Below are 17,303 nucleotides of genomic sequence, written 5' to 3'. Positions count from 1 at the left end.
TTCAGCATCTGTGGGAGCTCTGGGTGGATTTTTCATCCTGCAGGCAGTGTGGCAGCACTGGGACCTAGATTCCACAACTCCCTGGATCCCTGTCCTGGACTTGCAGAGATGCTCCCACCTGGATCTAGTGCAGAATACACTCCTCAGTACTAAGAGAAGTACAATGTACCCACGGGGCCCAGACCTCAGACAATCACGGAATGATATGGGGTTTTTTCAGTGGTGCCCAGTGACAGGACAAGAGGAAACGAGCACAAGCATGAACATAAGAAGTTCCACCTAAATGTGAGGAGGAACTTCTTTACTGTGAGAGTGGTAGAGCACTAGAACAAGCTGCCCGGAGAGGTGGTGGAGTCTCCTTCTCTGGAGACATTCAAAACCCACCTGGACAAGTTCTTGTGCAACCTGCTCTGGGTGGACCTGCTTTGGCGGGGAGGTTGGACTAGATGATCTCCAGAGGTCCTTCCAACCCCATGTGATTCTGTGGAAGGGACCTCTGGAGATTATCTATTCCAACCCCCTGGCAGAGCAGGGTCACCCAGAGAAGGTCACATGGGAACATGTCCAGGTGGGTTTTGAATGTCTCCAGAGACAGAGATTCCACCACCTCAAGCAGTGCAAAGTGGTGTCTCACAAGATGAGGGCAATCAGATACTGAGGATAAGCAGAGATACAACTTCTAACTCTTCTACATAATTTTGGCCTTATTATAGTGGTGTCTCACAAGATGAGGGCAATCAGACACTGAGGATAAGCAGAGATACAACTTTTAACTCTTTTACATAATTTTGGCCTTATTATTACACTGACAACAATTAGCCCTGTTGGACAGTAGTCTGATGCTGTCTTCACCTTGCAGCTCCTCTTGGCTACGTCTCCAATTTCAAGGTGATGTCCTACACCAGCACAAGCCTGTCTCTGGTGTGGAGTGCCACAGCAGCTGCCACCAAATTCAAAGTCACCTGGAGCCCTGTGGGAGCAGAAAAAGGTGAGGAGACAAAGGGTGCACATATTTGTTCCTGGCACAGACTCGTGCCATGGCCATGGGAGCCATCTTTCCAAACTTCTCATCTACTGCCTGGGGTAGGAAAGAGATCTATTGAGAAACATGCTCCTCAGCCCACGTCTGTTTGTGATGGCTCTTTCCCTGTTTGTATTTGTGCACTTCTATTTATGAAGGTAATCCCCAAAGATCTGAAAGAGTAGTAGAGAAAGGAATGGCTATTTCCTTTGGAGGGGGATGCCACCAGCCTCACTGGTGAGCTGCAGGCTCTCAAACTTTCCCTTTTTTTTTTACAGAAAAACAGGTTGCCAAGACTCAGTACCTGGGCAGTAGGGTGCTGGCTTACCAGATTGACCAGTTACTGCCCAACACCCTGTATAAAGTCAGCGTTCGGGCTGTCTTCAACAAGACTGAGGGACCAGAGGTGACTCTGACTCACCGCACAGGTATGTCCCAGCGGAACAACCCTCTTTCTGTTGGGAAGCAAAAGCTGAATTCGTGGTCCTGTGCCTTGCACGTTGATGGTGGGATGACATGAGTAGCCCTCACTTTTTTTTTACAGAAAAACAGGTTGCCAAGACTCAGTACCTGGGCAGTAGGGTGCTGGCTTACCAGATTGACCAGTTACTGCCCAACACCCTGTATAAAGTCAGCGTTCAGGCTGTCTTCAACAAGACTGAGGGACCAGAGGTGACTCTGACTCACCGCACAGGTATGTCCCGGCAGAACGACCCTCTTTCTGTTGGGAAGCAAAGGCTGAATTCATGGTCCTGTGCCTTGCACGTTGGTGGTGGGGTGACATGAGTAGCTGGTAGCAATAATCCAGGGCTGTTTGCATGAGCAGAATCATAGAATCATAGAATGGTTTGGGTTGGAAGGGACGTCAAAGATCATCGAGTTCCAACCCCCTTGCCATGGACAGGGACATCTCCCACTAGAGAAGGTTGCTCAAGGCCCCATCCAGCCTGGCCTTGTAGGCTGGATGAAGGTAGGTAGGAGTGAACACGTCCTTCTGGCATGTTAAACTTGGCTTGGCATAGGTAGGCAACCCTGGATGTATTAACGTGCTCCCCAAAGCATGTTATCATGTATTTATCAGTGCCATCTCAGGAAGGTAGGAGCCTCTCTGCCAACACCACTCAGGAACAACTCAGCAGCATGCACTCTTGAGGTCTGCCATTCCTTGATTTGTGGCTCTTCCTCTTCAAACTTGGGGTCCTGGGTACTTTCAATGTCTTTCTCATGTGAGTTCATTTGAACCACAGGTTCCTGTGGTGTTTGAAGATGCATCTGGATGATAGACATTAGGAAGAAGTTCTTTAAAATGCTCAAGGCCCCATCCAGCCTGGCCTTGTAGGCTGGATGAAGGTAGGTAGGAGTGAACACGTCCTTCTGGCATGTTAAACTTGGCTTGGCATAGGTAGGCAACCCTGGATGTATTAACGTGCTCCCCAAAGCATGTTATCATGTATTTATCAGTGCCATCTCAGGAAGGTAGGAGCCTCTCTGCCAACACCACTCAGGAACAACTCAGCAGCATGCACTCTTGAGGTCTGCCATTCCTTGATTTGTGGCTCTTCCTCTTCAAACTTGGGGTCCTGGGTACTTTCAATGTCTTTCTCATGTGAGTTCATTTGAACCACAGGTTCCTGTGGTGTTTGAAGATGCATCTGGATGATAGACATTAGGAAGAAGTTCTTTAGGGTGGTAAGACACTGGAACAGATTGCCCAGAGGGGTGGTGGAGGCCCCGTCCCTGGAGACATTCAAGGTCAGGCTTGATGAGGCTCTGAGCAATCTGGTCTGGTTAAAGATGTCCCTGCTTAATGCAGAGGGGTTGGACTAGATGACCTTTAAAGGTCCCTTCCGACACAAAACATTCTATGTTTCTATGATCTGTCCCCTCTTGGTCACCTCCCTGTGTTGTGTCACCAGAGTTTGGTGCAGGTGGTAAGAGATGTGGATGAGATCCCTCGTCTTAACTGCACAGTGCTCCTTTCCATGGATTCATTAGGAAATGCAGCCTGGCATCCCTGGATAATGTCTGGAAAGTAGATATTGCATAAATACCCAAATCTTTCTTCAGTGCCATAGCTTAGAGCCATGAACTCTGCGTAATTTGGGCTGTTACTTCAGACATCTCATCCTGGTGAATTTTCGCAGCGCCTCTTGCAGACTCCAACCCCATCCAGGCCGTTGAAGATCTGAGGATTACTGACACCGGCGTAAATAGCTTGAAGCTGTCTTGGAGGAGACTTCCTGGGGTAACTCATTATAAGATATCCTGGGCGCCGTTCAATGGTAAGAGTCCTGTTCTCTTGGTGAGGTGCAGTATGAGGAGAGAGCACAAGGAACCCCAAAAAATAGGAGGTCATCCCTTTTTCCCTCACACAATCAGGGTAGATGGGTTCTGTAATGTCTATGGGAGAAGGTTGAAGCCCTGTAACTGAGCCATGTTTTAGTCATTCACAAAGAGATCTGTTGGATAGAGGCACAGCTGGGATTTGGGAAATCAGAGAAGTTGTTCTCTTCCAGCAGTGTATGTGATGCCTTTGTGACCAGATCTCTCACCTGCCTGTGCCTCAGTTTCCCCACGTGCAAAGTTAGCACGTAACACTCCTCCCTGGGGCTGGGATTTGGGAAATCAGAGAAGTTGTTCCCTTCCAGCAGTGTATGTGATGTCTTTGTGACCAGATCTCTCACCTGCCCGTGCCTCAGTTTCCCAACATGCAAAGTTGGCACGTAACACTCCTCCCTGGTGAGATCTCGTAAGGTATATGGGAGGAAAGTGCTGTAACAATAATTAATAGCAATTTCCCTGCCCTTTCTAAGTAACACTGGTTGCTTTTTTGAATGGCTTCTCTCAGGTGGCTTGGAAACCTCCCAGGTGGTTGCAGCAGAGACGGTCTCCTTCACGATCTCCAACCTGAAGGAGAGCACCACCTACACCATCTGCATGTCTGCAATGATCGGGGGACAGGAGGGAAGCCCCACACTCCTCACAGCCAAAACTTGTGAGTACAGAACCACTGGGTGAGGACAAGAGCCACCTCCACGTTAGTGCTGGAGGCCATCTCTTCTTGGGGGCTCTGATGGGAGGTGAGGATGGAAAAAGGGCAGTATTGCCTGTTGGACACCTTACTACTTCTCAGGTCCCACCAGCCAGAATACCAGAAATCATACATTGGTCCTTTCTACTTATTTCTAAGAAATGTTGGGACTTTGCCTGTCTTCCCAGGCCAATAATCATCACGAGATGCCATTTTTGTGACACATTATCTTGGAATTACCTCTGTAGTTACAATATCTTGACCACTTTCAGTAGATAAAGGCAAACATCACTCATGACGTTGTGGTGTCGTGCGACTTGATTGATGCTGCAGAATAGGCAGATTTGGAGATAAGATGCGGGGTGTGGAGTCAGCATGAGCATCTGGCCCAAGCGAGCAGGCAAAAGCTTTATTGCCCAACTTAACAACTCAAATTTCACAATCAGTTTAGAGAAACACCTCACAGTCCAGGCTGAAGACCTGCCAACAGTTATTTGCTAAAACTCCATGAATTCCCACCAGCTGAGGATCTGATCTGCTTCAGCTTTCTGGAAAATCCCTAAAGTGCTGCAGGGACTCCTTAGGAGGCAGAAGGTCTCCAAAGCCATTTGCTGATGTATTTCCTGGCACACACATCTTTGCATCCTGGAGTAGATGTCATCTGAAAGATTCACCAGCAGCTGGAGCTGTGGACAAGCATAGCAGAGATGTGCTTCGTGTTCATCATTTCTATCTGGACTTTTTGCCTTTGATTTGAGGATTTGAGCCTCCCAAAGGATGCATCAGCTTCTTTTCAGCTCAGTCAAGCTCTCAGTGGTAGCTTCTGCCCACCCTAAGCTTTGTTTCTTTCTTCTCTAACAGTGGATTTACCCAAAGTGACTGAGTTCATGGTGCAGGAGGCTGCGGAGACCAGCGTTTTGCTGACATGGACAGCTGTTCCTGGGGCATCCACTTATCTATTAACATGGCGCCTGTCCTCAGGTAATGTCTTTTTTGGTGGGAGAAGGAAGGGTGGTTTGTAATTTGGTCTTCTCCTGTCCTGAGCTGCCCCATCACCCAAAGAGATTTGGGGATGGAGCTTGGACATGCTCCTGTGGTCTGTCTGATTCAGTACCTGGTCTTAGAGCCGGCTGATGCTGCAGAAGATGCAAAAAGGAAGATTTTAAAGGGGAAATTTCTTTCCACCACCAGCCTTAAGTGTCTACTGTTTCCTTCAAGTGTTATGGCTTGTTTCTCCAAGTGCTGCCTAGTTTCACCTGGGGTAAACGATGCCATCACTGGTGGCACCAACACTGTTCCTTCTTTTGAACCCATCTGGACCTTTTATGGCAAGAGAATGGAGTGTTGACCCTGGGGGCTTCCATACATCATGTCCCTTCATCTCAGCTTCTTCGTTTGGGGGAAAAAGAGGGGGGAAAATGGCAGCTGGCCCACTGAGGAGGCTGACGAGGTGACCCATTTGGCCATTGCAAAATTCTCAGGGGAAGAACAAGGAGATGTGAAAATTGCTTAGGAAAGAAACCCACTGGTTGGCATTATCAGTCTCTCTTCCTCTGGAGTCACTATCACCCGTCCATCAGGGATAGACACAGTGAACTAAAAAAAAAGGTTGTTTTTTCTCATCTGTACAGCTTTAATTCTTACCTGTTTAAAAGCTTTGCTATATAGAATCACAGAATCTTCTAGGTTGGAAGGGACCTTAAAGATCATCTTGTCCAACCGTCAACCTAACTGACAATATAGTAAAGAGCTTTTAAAACTTTCTCATTCCTTGCTCACAATTTCTAGCGTCTATTTCTTTTTCCAGTTGATTTGGCCTTACAGGGTTTGCCCTTTGAAAGCACCAGGTTTTTTATGATTTTTTTTTTTCCTGGAGCGGGCCTTAAACCCCTTTGAATATAGCAAGTCTCCTGCCGTTGTTGCTTCAGCCACTAACTTTTTGCTAGGGATCAGTTCATCTTCACAAATCAATAAAGAAAACGAATCTGACACAATTCCCCTGCACTCCCTGCAGTGCTTTTTTGAGTTACCAGCCCGTCAGCTTTAATTTTTTTTAATTCCAAGGACATTTTGGTATTGGCAGCTTAAGACTAGCAGCATATGTCACTCAGGATGAAGTCTCCTGTGGTAGCATCATTATTTTTTTTTTGCTCTACATATTATGGATAAGTGATTAGGTAACTGAACATTGGGTTCTCTAGGGTGATTTAAGTGATCTAATGCAACTGTTCCCCTCCTGTGCCATGCTGTTAAAATATCGATCTGTAAGTATTCAAAAATCATTGGTTTCAGGGTTGTCAGGGGCTCAGAAATGGATAATACCATGTCTGACAGTCCCCCTGTGCCCTCACTCCATCGATCCTTCTGAAATAGGTTTATAACTATTGATTTAACATTCCAATCAGATGAATCTTGCCACCGTCTTTCCCTAGTACCAATGAGGTCAAATTTATGCTCATAGGTGAGTAATTCCAATTTCTCTTGTTTAATTATCCAGGCTGCCAGCTTTAGTGTATAAAGGCAATTAAGAATTTTGCCTTTTTTTTTTTTTTTGTCTCTTGGTGCCTTGATTAATTTTCTTCTCTGCAACTTGATTTTTTTTCTAAATGAGTACTCATTCATTACCCATTTTCCTTGCCCCCCTTTTAAGCTCATTGAATGTCCTCCTCCCTGCTGGCTGACTCCAGCCACCCAGGGTTGGGTCCCCTTCTACGCAACTTGAGTTTGTCCCAGCTGTAGACCTCCTCTGTCCAATGTTACACAAAATCAACCCCATTAATTTTCTTCTCTGCAACTTGATTTTTTTTTCTTTCTAAATGAGTACTCATTCATTACCCATTTTCCTTGCCCCCCTTTTAAGCTCATTTAATGTCCTCCTCCCTGCTGGCTGACTCCAGCCACCCAGGGTTGGGTCCCCTTCTACGCAACTTGAGTTTGTCCCAGCTGTAGACCTCCTCTGTCCACTGTTACACAAAATCAACCCCATGTGAGTAACATGCTCTGACAAGCTCTAGGCAATCCTGCTTTAGCAGGGGAGTTGACTAGATGATCTCTATGGTCCCTTCCAACTCTAAAAATTCAGTGAAATTCAGTATGTCCACAGGGCTTCCTCCAGAGCTCATGCCACAAGAAGGACCTTGGAGAAGTTCAGCTGGACGTTGTTCTCCTCTCTCTTCTTTCTACCTTCTCTTGACTGTTCTTGGAGCACCACAGTCATGGGTTTCTTATCCATCTAATCAATAGTAGCTCATTTAATTTTCATTTGCACCTTGAGCCTCACAGTCTCTTGTCCCTTGCTTCATTCTTTGTAGAAAATTGTCCCCAACAAAGACCATCTTCCTTCTCCAAAGGTTGCAGACTTCTTCTTGCGTGTGCATCCCTCTCTGGGTATGATCCAGGTACCTCCTGCCTCAGTCCACCATCTAAGTCTTGTTTCTGTCCCAGGGTACGAGTGTGGTAACCATGTACCATGTTTCTCATTGTGTGAAAGACCCATTATGTGGGGAAAAAAGAAAAAAGTGGGGGTTTAGTGCTACACAATGGCCTGAACTGCAAAGGAAAAGTAGCTGAACTTGCCTGTTTGAGGGCCTGGGCAGGCAGGATGGGTGGTGGGCTACCATAGAGCTGGGTTTTAGCAGAGCTGTCAACTTGTGGTTCCTACAGCAAATCCCTTCAGACAATGTACCCTAACCCAGTATTATTTTGACTTGCCTACCCAGAGAGAGGGGAGTAGAAGAGTTTGAGTCAAACTGCAAGAGGGATTTTTCATTTTTTTATTAAAGAAGGAAAACCCCCCTTCCAAATTTTTTTGGGGGTAAATGAGAACATCTAATGAAAATGAAACAGATTGTTTACACTGATTTAATTTCTTCCTGTAGAAACTAAGCTCTTTTTTAATTATTTTTTAATGGCAAAATGCTATTTCAGAATGAAAAGGTGCAACTTTCACTTTGAACACTGTCAAAACTCATCATTCAGTATTCCCAAAACAAGACACAAATAAAATGTCAAAACATTATTATGACTTTTTTTTCAGATCAAAACTATTATATGCAACCAAATTTTCCAGGTTTGATTCTACTTTTCAGCAAACTTTCCATTCATTAACAGAAAAGAATCCTGTTTTGATGCATGCTGACCACTGCAAACCATCGGTTGACCACAGAGCTCAGTCTTGGCCATCACCTGGACCAAATGCCCTCTGTAAACAGTTGCACAAATTCCCATTTTCTTTTCCTAGTCGTGTACTCAAGAACTCCCTTGTCACTTGTAAACAACCTTATTTCATCTGGTTTAGGACCTGACCATTGCAGTTTGCAAACATGTCTTACCAAGAATCTCCACTTCAGAGCCCAAGATTCATCTTATCCCCGACCTCCGAAGGTGGTGTCAGTAGAAGACGGGATGCTACAAAATGGGAGTAATTTTGAGTTTCTTTGGCTTTCAGTCAATGCAAGTTTCTTCCTTTTTCACAGCTTCTGATCTTTCCCAGGAACTGCTGTCAGCAGCTTCTAGATCGTATCGAGTGACAGGACTGAGCACCAAAGAAATGTATGTGTTTTCCATAAGACCAGTCTTTGGAGATACGGAGGGACCAGAGACAACACTCCTTGGGCAAACAGGTATGGAGGCTGGAGACTTGTGTTGGGGTTTTACCTGGGCAACTGCTATTGAGGATAATTTCTTGGCTTCTCTACCCTTCTGACGCTTTGCTAGATAGCAGCATGGTAACTAAAAGAGGTTTGAAAAACACCTTTTTTGTTTGTCTCTTACAGCGGGACCTCACAGAGAGTCACCCACACCCATCACTCCAGTGACTTCTACAAAACTGGGTACGATGAGATTCCCATCCTTATCTCCTAGCAAGGTGGGGACCACTCCTCTTCCACTGGCCACCACCACAACAGTACCACCAACTCCAGCAACCCTACTGTCGACCACTGCAGTGTCCACACTGCTGACAACTCTCCCTGGGCCAAGTGAGTGTGTATCCATGTGTGATTTGATGATGATGATGTAGCAGTAGGTCAAAAGCACCAGGGACGTGGTCTTCTCTGATCTCAGGAGCCAAAACTAGTCTTCATTCACTGGGTAGTGACAGTGGCCAATGTCAGGGAAGGGGAAGAAGCAAACCCCATAAAAATGGAGTAAGTTCTCAGCACTACCCTGTGGGCTGAAGGTGCTGCCTGCTCACTCACCAACACTTGGCATCGCAAGAGGTATTTGTGCTTGGGTTTTTCCTGTGGTCCTGAACATGATTTAGGACCCCACAGCTTACAGAGATCCTCTCTTCCCTCTGCAGTCTGTGGCAAGTTCAAAGCAGACATTGGGTTCCTGGTGGACGAGTCCTCGAGTATTGGCCAGAGCAATTTCAACAAAGTGAAGGATTTCCTCTTCCGGATCATTTCCTATTTCCCGAAGATTGGGCCTGAAGGGACACAGGCAAGATTTTGTTATTCTGCTTCCTAAAGGTGCTTTTCCTTCCAAGTGTTCACCTTTTGCTCACCCCCGTGATGACAGCAGCCTGCTCACTCACGTGTTGTGGCTCAGAAGAGGCTGACGCGTACGTGTGTGTCCAACAAAGACATGAACAAAAGTCTCCTACATCTCAGCCTACCCGCTTGAATATATTTCCATTTCTTGGCTATTTTTCCAAGAGCAAGTCATCAGGAATAAAGCAAATCCCAGACCTACTGAAATGCTGTCTAGGTTATGGAGCTCAGGGGTGTGTCAGGTGCAGGTACCCATCTAGGACCCTTTTGTGGACCCCCCACATCCAGACTGCTGATGGTTAGAGACCCAGGAGAGGGTCCCACCAGATGGGAGATGCAGCACATGCCAGCAGCTGGATCCTCCAAACAAACAGAGGCCCAGATTCCCAGGCTGTGCTGTGAGACACCTCAAGGGCAAATAAAGCCTACAGCATTAAAAGCCAATTGGAAGACTCAGAAGATAATCTGGGGGGAGTCATTTGTGTTTAATTAATGTAATATCTGAACTAGGCCTTTGAAAGAGAGACCTGCAGAGCTTAAAGCAGCGTAGTTCTGTTGATCAGGGGAGCTTCTTGCACTCTTTACTTACAGGTAGTCTTGAAGGTGTAGGCACATGATTTTTTACCCTAGGGTAAAAAATAATTCTGGGGAAACAGAGACATTTCATAGAATCATAGTTGGAAGGGACCTCAAAGATCATCTAGTTCCAACCCCCCTGCCATGGGCAGGGGTACCTTCGACTAGACCTGGTTGCTCAAAGACCCATCCAACCAGGCCTCCTCAAGTTGCACGAGGGGAGGTTTAGATTGGATATTAGGAAATATTTCTTCACGGAAAGGGTTATCCAGCATTGGAATAGGCTGTCCAGGGAAGTGGTTGAGGCACCATCCTTGGAGGTGTTCAAAAGACAGGTTGACATGGTCCTCAGGAATATGGCTTAGTGGGTTGGTTTTTTTCTTATTTTTTTTGTCAGAGTTAGGTTGATGGTTGGACTAGATGATCTTTAAGGTCCCTTCCAACCTAGACAATTCTATGATTCTCTTTACAGGGATGGGGCCTCTACAACTTCCCTGTTGTAGAGGAACAGGGAAAATTCCAGGGAATTTCCAGGGAACCAGGAAATTTAGGTTTAGATGGCTATAGTATGAGCTGAGTAGTTGGCCTCCTTTTGCACTCATCATCTAGTTCCAACTCCCTGCCCTGGGCAGGGACACCTCCCACTAGACCAGGTTGCTCAGAGCCCCGTCCAACCTGGCCCTGAACACTTCCATACCTTGCCCACGCCCCGTCCAACCTGGCCTTGAACACTTCCATACCTTGCCCATGCTTAAGCATATGGATTATGCCCTGTGTACCTGCCAACTTTATGGCCATTTTTTCTTGGGCCAGTTTTCAGTCTGCAAGAAACACAACTGCTTTCCACTCCTGTTGCACCGCAACTGGTTGTATCGTCTAACTCAAGGCAGTTTATTGAGTGATGGCACATCTGTTGTGTGCCTGAGCCCTCCATGTTTTTTCACCTCCTTTTTCTTTGGCAGGTTGCTGTTGCTCAGTACAGCGAGGAGCCCAGGGCAGCCTTCTACTTCAACCAGCACCGGGACCGCAACAGTGCCCTGAAAGCCGTCAAGGGACTGAGCTACGCTGGGGGCAACACAAAAACAGGTCTGGATGGGTGAGATCCACACATGGGGTGGACTTTCTGGACCAAGACAGAGGGTGGAGCCCAGGGATGGCATTTGTCTGCGTGTTTTGAACCCATTTGCCTGGTTAGAGAGTTATGGCCCAAAGCTGGAGTATGGCCCATAAATTATGGCCTAAAAGTTGAGAATGGAGGATTGAATTTAGTTTTAGTTCTAGGGATACTCTTTCCAGCTTAGCCTGATGTCTTTTATCCATGTCCTGGTGTTACTACTGGGTTTCTCTTTGCTGTTTCATAACCTTGCCTGCACTTGAGGGAGGTTTTTATACCTGGCTTGGAGATAAAGCCCATAAACATTAGGGAAGGATAGTTGATGCTGAAGCATCCTTATTGCCCACTGTATGCACATTTTAATCCACAAATTCCAACAGTTGTTGCCTTGTTACCCCTAACAACAAAACAGCGCGCCCCGTCCTATTTTCATGGTGTGTCACCATGTAGCTGTCCTTTGTTGACCTCTCTTGTACAAAGAATAGAGCTCTTCATCAGCAAAGTGCCTCCGAAAATCATAAACTTTTGTCTCGTGTAGTTAAATGCTCTGAGACAGACACGACTTTCCACTTACTCATTCCCAGCAGGACAGTAGGGTACACCTGGTTCCCTGAAGGTACCTGAGCAGTAATATTAAATTGAAGGTAATTATTTTTAACTTTACCCTTCTTAAACGGCCCAATTAATGTCTTCCAATCAGTCAATGTGAAGAGAAACCTTGAGGCACCCATGTTTGTTAATTGAAGGCTTATATACCTCATCCTGGCTCAGTTGTGTTGGGCAGGAACACAAAAAAATGGGCCTGATCAAAATATGAGGATTTTGATGGGACTGCTTAGGGAAAGCAGGTGTGAAACTGGTCAGACTACAGACTCCTAGGCAACCTTGCCTCCAGTCCTTCTTTTTATGGAAGTTGTATCAGTAGAGGCATTTTACCCATCATAGGGGTCTTTCCATACTGGTTTGGGGCTTCTTAACCATTTCAGTTTGGGGGAGAATTCTTTGCAAAACTTTCCTGGTCTTTCTAAAGAAATTTGGAAATGGGGTTTTTTTCCTAAAATGCAAGGAAAGCGCTTTAAATCTCCCAAATTTATTATTTTTAGCTTTCCAAAACTATGTGCTGAATTCAGCCTGAACTGTTTCAGCCGACCTGTTTTACTGCTGTCTTCCCTCAAAAGAATTGCCCTATGTTAGGGGCTACGGTCCATTTATGGACACTGAATGCCCTTTTTTCTCCATTTGTGGAAGGGAACCCCCAGTTCCCACCTGCAGACGCAACAGACAGATTTACACCGCCCCTCTCTGTGTTTGCCCAGGTCGTGGCATAACCTACATGCTCAAGGAGTTATTTCAGTCCTCCAGAGGGATGAGGCCAGATTTCCCTCACGTGCTGGTGCTGGTGACCGATGGGCGATCCCAGGATGATGTGTTGCTACCAGCCAGAGCAGCCCATGAGTTGGGTAAGAGTTGCCCTTTTGCGTTTCCCTGAGGCCTTGGTTCTCCATGAATTTCCAGGAGGTTGAGGGTGGTACGTTATGTGATGGGTGCTCTTTGAGTGAACTGCTGGCTTCCTTCACTCCTTTATCCTTTCTTCTTTTCTGTTCCTACTTTGAGTGTCTTGGTTTGCTGTAACTCACACGCTCTGCTCCAGGTGAGTCCTTGCGTGGCTACTGGAGCACCTAATCCCAGCAGAGGTTATTAACAGGAAGGTTGTGACTGACACGAGGGGTTTGGAAACTCTGATCTCAAACAATTTTGCTTCTGTTGAGTGAGCGATGTCTTTCAGGGATCCGCGTCATTGCTGTGGGTGTCTCAGGAGCTGACCCCGTTGAGCTCAACAGCATCTTGCTGCAGCAGAACCTCCAGAATGTTTTCTACGTCAGCACGTTTGATGACTTCCCCCAGATCCTCCGAGAGCTGATAGAGGTCATCTGTTCTGACCCCGAGCCTTCAGGGCCTCAACTACCATCTGGGGAGGTGAGCTTGCTTCACAGCCCTGTGAATATAAACCAGCTTTCTTGGTGCAAGTCATGCACAAGGGCAGTCTTCTTCCCTAAACAAAGTTTTAAAGCAAAGTCAGAACAGGTTGAGGACACGGGGTCCAATTGTGACCTCACTTACTGTCCAGCCCTAGAGATAAGGAACAAAATCTTGGAACTCAAGGAAGTGGAACTGGGGAAACCAGAAAAGAACTTTGAAAGTTTCATTGCATAAGGCCACTTCAGGGACAGAGGACTCGAATGTATTATAAATTCATTGCCCTTTTCTAGCTCTGGCAGATGGGTCATTGATACCATTATGAGCTCATCTGTGGAGTATCTCCAACGGTGATATTTTATGGCTGTTTTAATGAAAAGGTTGGTGATATTAAAGTGCAGTGACCTCTTGACACCCAGCTCTGAACAGTCTATCTTAGTTTCACTGGGGAAAATTACAGTCTCTGTAGTAGTTGCCGGACAGCTGGTCACTCTGGTCATGCTTGACCTCATAGGTAGGTGTCCACACTTGGCAGAATAGCTCATGGAGTGATGTTTGTGCTATGGCAGTCTAAAATTAGGTGAGATGAATGTTGTCCATGGATGGCTGAATTAGGGTCTTTATTTCATCTCTGCCAAGCTCCTTTCCATAGTTTCCCCCACGGGGGAGAAGAATTGCATTGACAGTACCCTGAAGCCTTGCAGATATGTAACCAAGAATATTTAGAGTCTCTCTGAGCCAAAAAGAAGACACTTGAATTGTAGGTGTAACATCGGCCGAGACTTCCTGAGTTATGGATACACTCCTTGACTGCATTTTGTCTCGCAGAACTCTATGTTCTCCATCCTGTTCTCCCAATTTCAAGGCACAAGCTGGAGACACAATAAATAATGCATGACCTCCAAGGGACTTAGACAGTCTGAGGATACGAATAGGTCTCCTGGGTGGTCAACCTTGCTTCTTTCTTCTGGTGCACAAGTCAAGGGGTGTGCTAGTCTGCGTTTCATGGTGACTCTGGTTTGGGTTTATTTGCCATCCTTTTGCACATAATAATTTCATTATCATTTGTTCTGTTTTCCTTTTCCTTTCAAGAGCTTCAGGAGTTCACCAGCTCCTCATGGAGGCTATGACCCATACAGCTTTACTACAAAGGGAGAGAAAGGAGAGAGGGTGAGTCCACCAGCATGAACCATCCACTCGGGTAATTAGTATGCAACTAAATGAGTAGAATGAAGGAAGAGATCTAGCAAAGAATCATCTTCAGATCCTTTTTGTTGGTGTTTTGATACATCCTGCTCCATGCTGGCTTTGGAAATCAGGCAAAAGAGAACTAATGTGTGTGTGTGTGTACTGGTAATTGGGGCTTCCCTCAAGTGGTACAGAAGGTTAGTGCTGCATGAAGCTGTTTGGGTTTGCAGGTCTGGAGCCATAACCTGCCTGCTCCTACTTTCCATATGTTTAGGGTCTACCTGGGAAGGATGGAATTCCCGGGCTGCCGGGCAGACCGGGGCGGACAGGTCCTCCTGGTCCCCCTGGACTCATGGTAAATATATTATTTTTTTTTTTTAACAAACCTTGTCAAAGTGCCATTTAAGAGAAAAGTGAACGTGGCTCTCAAATCTCTCTCCTGTTTTGCAGGGTCTCCCTGGCATCCAAGGTGATACTGTGAGTATTTTGAACGCAGCAAAGATTATCAGTTCAGCAGGACTCTTAAGCTTTGCTTTTCAAGCCTTTCAAAGGCCAGTTGTGCTCAGCAGGACACCATGGAGAACCAAGTGACCTGTTTTTCCTTTATGAGGGGTTATTGCTGTCACGAAATAGCTCCAAATAAGTTTCCTTCTATTCAGAGATCTGGCAAATAATGCAATGCAACATGGGCACGTTTCTAGCCAAGTAAACTTCAATGAACCAGAGCGGTCGAGAAGAAGACCAAGGACTCTGAACTCTACCTTCACTCATGTCTATCACCAGCAGCATTGTTTGCTCACAGCCTTCCCACACAAAAATTGTTCATGCAACAGTCCATAGCATTGCTTGGAAAATGTGCATCTAGTGAGACTAGCCAAGCCTCATGTGCCCTTGTTTTTGCTGTACTAATTGCTCTGTGCTGTTGATGTCATTGGTGATGGCACAACTTTGCACACTAGATCAGCAGTCATGAGTGTCCCTCCTCCTCTGCTTTTACCAGGGCTTTATTAGTAGGCAACTGTGTTTGACCAGCTAAATCACCCTTGGTTCCGAGGGCTAAAGTGACAAGGGGATGGTACCAAGGTGCCCAGGTCATTTGAGATGCCCTAGGACTTCTAAGGCAACCATGAAGGGCTGATAAAATATGGGACTTGATGAACGTTTCTGAAGTGAGAGCTGGAGGCCAGGCAGGTATCAGAGAGCATCACAAATGGCACAAGACACCAGTGCATGTGTAATTAAACTGAGCCCCTGACCTCCATTGGCTGCAGTGGGGTGTAAACAGCCAGCTCATGTGCAGAGGCATTTCAGGGGCACCTTCTTGAACTTAACTCCATCTTTTAGGCTCGATTCAGTTGCTTAAAGAGTCCTCTCATGTGATTTGAGATGTCCCGTTATCCCACCCATCCTGCAGATGATGCTTCAGAAGGACACAGGTCTCCTATAAATCCTGCATCACGTCCACCAGCTCCATGCCATGAGATGATGCTTCAGAAGGACACAGGTCTCCTGCATCACGTCCACCAGCTCCATGCTGGTGCCTGATGGTATCACCCATCTTTGGGCATCTGGGTCAAACTGCCACTGTCTGTGAAGGGGTAGCACCTATAACAAGAGTTATGATACTTGTGAGCCATGGTTTGTACAGGTCTCTGACACAAACCACTGCAGCCACTGAATGCCCCTTCTGCCTCATTTACCTTCTCCTGGTGGATTAAATGAGCCATAACCCCTCATTCCTCACAGCTTCCCATGGTGCTTGAATGGACTACACTGTCACTACATCAAGTGTCCATCCTATATGCACCCATCACTAGAGAGGGACACATAACACACCCATGGGTGACACATATGTATTTCTCATCAATGTTTGGCCCAAAATCCAATTCTGGGAACCCTTTTTTTCATGATAACTTTAAAAGTGAAATGAAATTTTATTAGAGACAGGTCTGTGGCTTGAACATCCCACAGTGATGGTCTTACCAGTGCTTTCCTGTTTAATGCTGCAGGATCTATTTTTAATTCCAGGGCTCTCCTGGCTATCCTGGACCAGCGGGGCCAAAAGGAGAGAGAGTGAGTTTCATTCCTGGGTTTCATTGGGCAAAAGCTGTTGTATTGCTCTGATCTGCAATTTCTAAGCATTTGTACAGTGGTGACCTGTGGTGAATATGAACTTCTGAGCTATATGTAACTGGTCCTACATTGCTAGTCTTCAGTTTGGGGAGTTGTCCTTCAGCTTTGCTAGGAGGAATCTAACATCTTTATGGAGAAGAATGCTCAGTCCTTGTCTTGGAGCACAAGTCTTATGAGGAGAGGCTGAGGGAGCTGGGGTTATTCAGCCTGGAGAAGAGGAGGCTGAGGGGAGACCTTATTGCTCTCTACAACTACCTGAAAGGCAGGTGTAGAGAGGTGGGGGTCAGTCTCTTCTCCCAAGTCACAGGCAACAGGATGAGAGGAAATGGCCTCAAGTTACACCAGGGGAGGTTCAGGCTGGATATTAGGAAATTTTTTTTCACGGAAAGGGTTATCAGGCATTGGAATGGGCTGCCCAGGGAGGTGGTTGAGGCACCATCCCTGGAGGTGGTCAAAAGACGGGTTGATGTAGTGCTGGGAGGGATGGTTTAGTGATGGTGATGCTTCTTGTTTGTTGTGGGGGTGTCTATTTTTGTCAGTTAGGTTGACGGTTGGACAAGATGATCTTTAAGGTCCCTTCCAACATAGAATATTCTGTGATCTGTATGGCTACAGGTCAGGGAGTAGATCCTGCTGAAAGCCAACCTCCATTTTTTTCCCCCTGGGATTAATTTTCTGCCATTCCAGTAAGAAGACCTCATGCCATGGTCATGGGCTTTCTGGTGCCTCTGCAAAAGACTTGCTGCAAGGAGATAGTTTGGGTTTGCAGTG

General features: G+C 46.3%; 1 protein-coding gene across 5 annotated transcripts in view; it reads left to right on the top strand.

The window, feature by feature from the left end:
- The window catches only part of LOC106899270 (collagen alpha-1(VII) chain-like), a 136,546-nt gene that overhangs the window by 37,604 nt on the left and 81,639 nt on the right, over nucleotides 1-17,303 (top strand). For all 5 annotated transcript variants that reach the window (XM_014961016.1, XM_014961018.1, XM_014961019.1 and 2 more), the window contains exons 15-29: nucleotides 860-988; nucleotides 1,300-1,449; nucleotides 3,166-3,303; nucleotides 3,870-4,016; nucleotides 4,914-5,033; nucleotides 8,528-8,674; nucleotides 8,828-9,031; nucleotides 9,355-9,494; nucleotides 11,083-11,206; nucleotides 12,551-12,694; nucleotides 13,021-13,211; nucleotides 14,304-14,381; nucleotides 14,674-14,754; nucleotides 14,850-14,876; nucleotides 16,428-16,472. In XM_014961016.1, coding sequence (XP_014816502.1) covers nucleotides 860-988; nucleotides 1,300-1,449; nucleotides 3,166-3,303; nucleotides 3,870-4,016; nucleotides 4,914-5,033; nucleotides 8,528-8,674; nucleotides 8,828-9,031; nucleotides 9,355-9,494; nucleotides 11,083-11,206; nucleotides 12,551-12,694; nucleotides 13,021-13,211; nucleotides 14,304-14,381; nucleotides 14,674-14,754; nucleotides 14,850-14,876; nucleotides 16,428-16,472 — 1,865 coding nt within the window. The remainder of the gene's footprint in view (nucleotides 1-859; nucleotides 989-1,299; nucleotides 1,450-3,165; nucleotides 3,304-3,869; nucleotides 4,017-4,913; nucleotides 5,034-8,527; nucleotides 8,675-8,827; nucleotides 9,032-9,354; nucleotides 9,495-11,082; nucleotides 11,207-12,550; nucleotides 12,695-13,020; nucleotides 13,212-14,303; nucleotides 14,382-14,673; nucleotides 14,755-14,849; nucleotides 14,877-16,427; nucleotides 16,473-17,303) is intronic.

Source organism: Calidris pugnax, unplaced genomic scaffold, assembly GCF_001431845.1.
Source record: "Calidris pugnax isolate Ruff unplaced genomic scaffold, ASM143184v1 scaffold289, whole genome shotgun sequence".
Classification (NCBI taxonomy): domain Eukaryota; kingdom Metazoa; phylum Chordata; class Aves; order Charadriiformes; family Scolopacidae; genus Calidris; species Calidris pugnax.
This window is presented reverse-complemented; position numbering and strand designations above follow the sequence as displayed.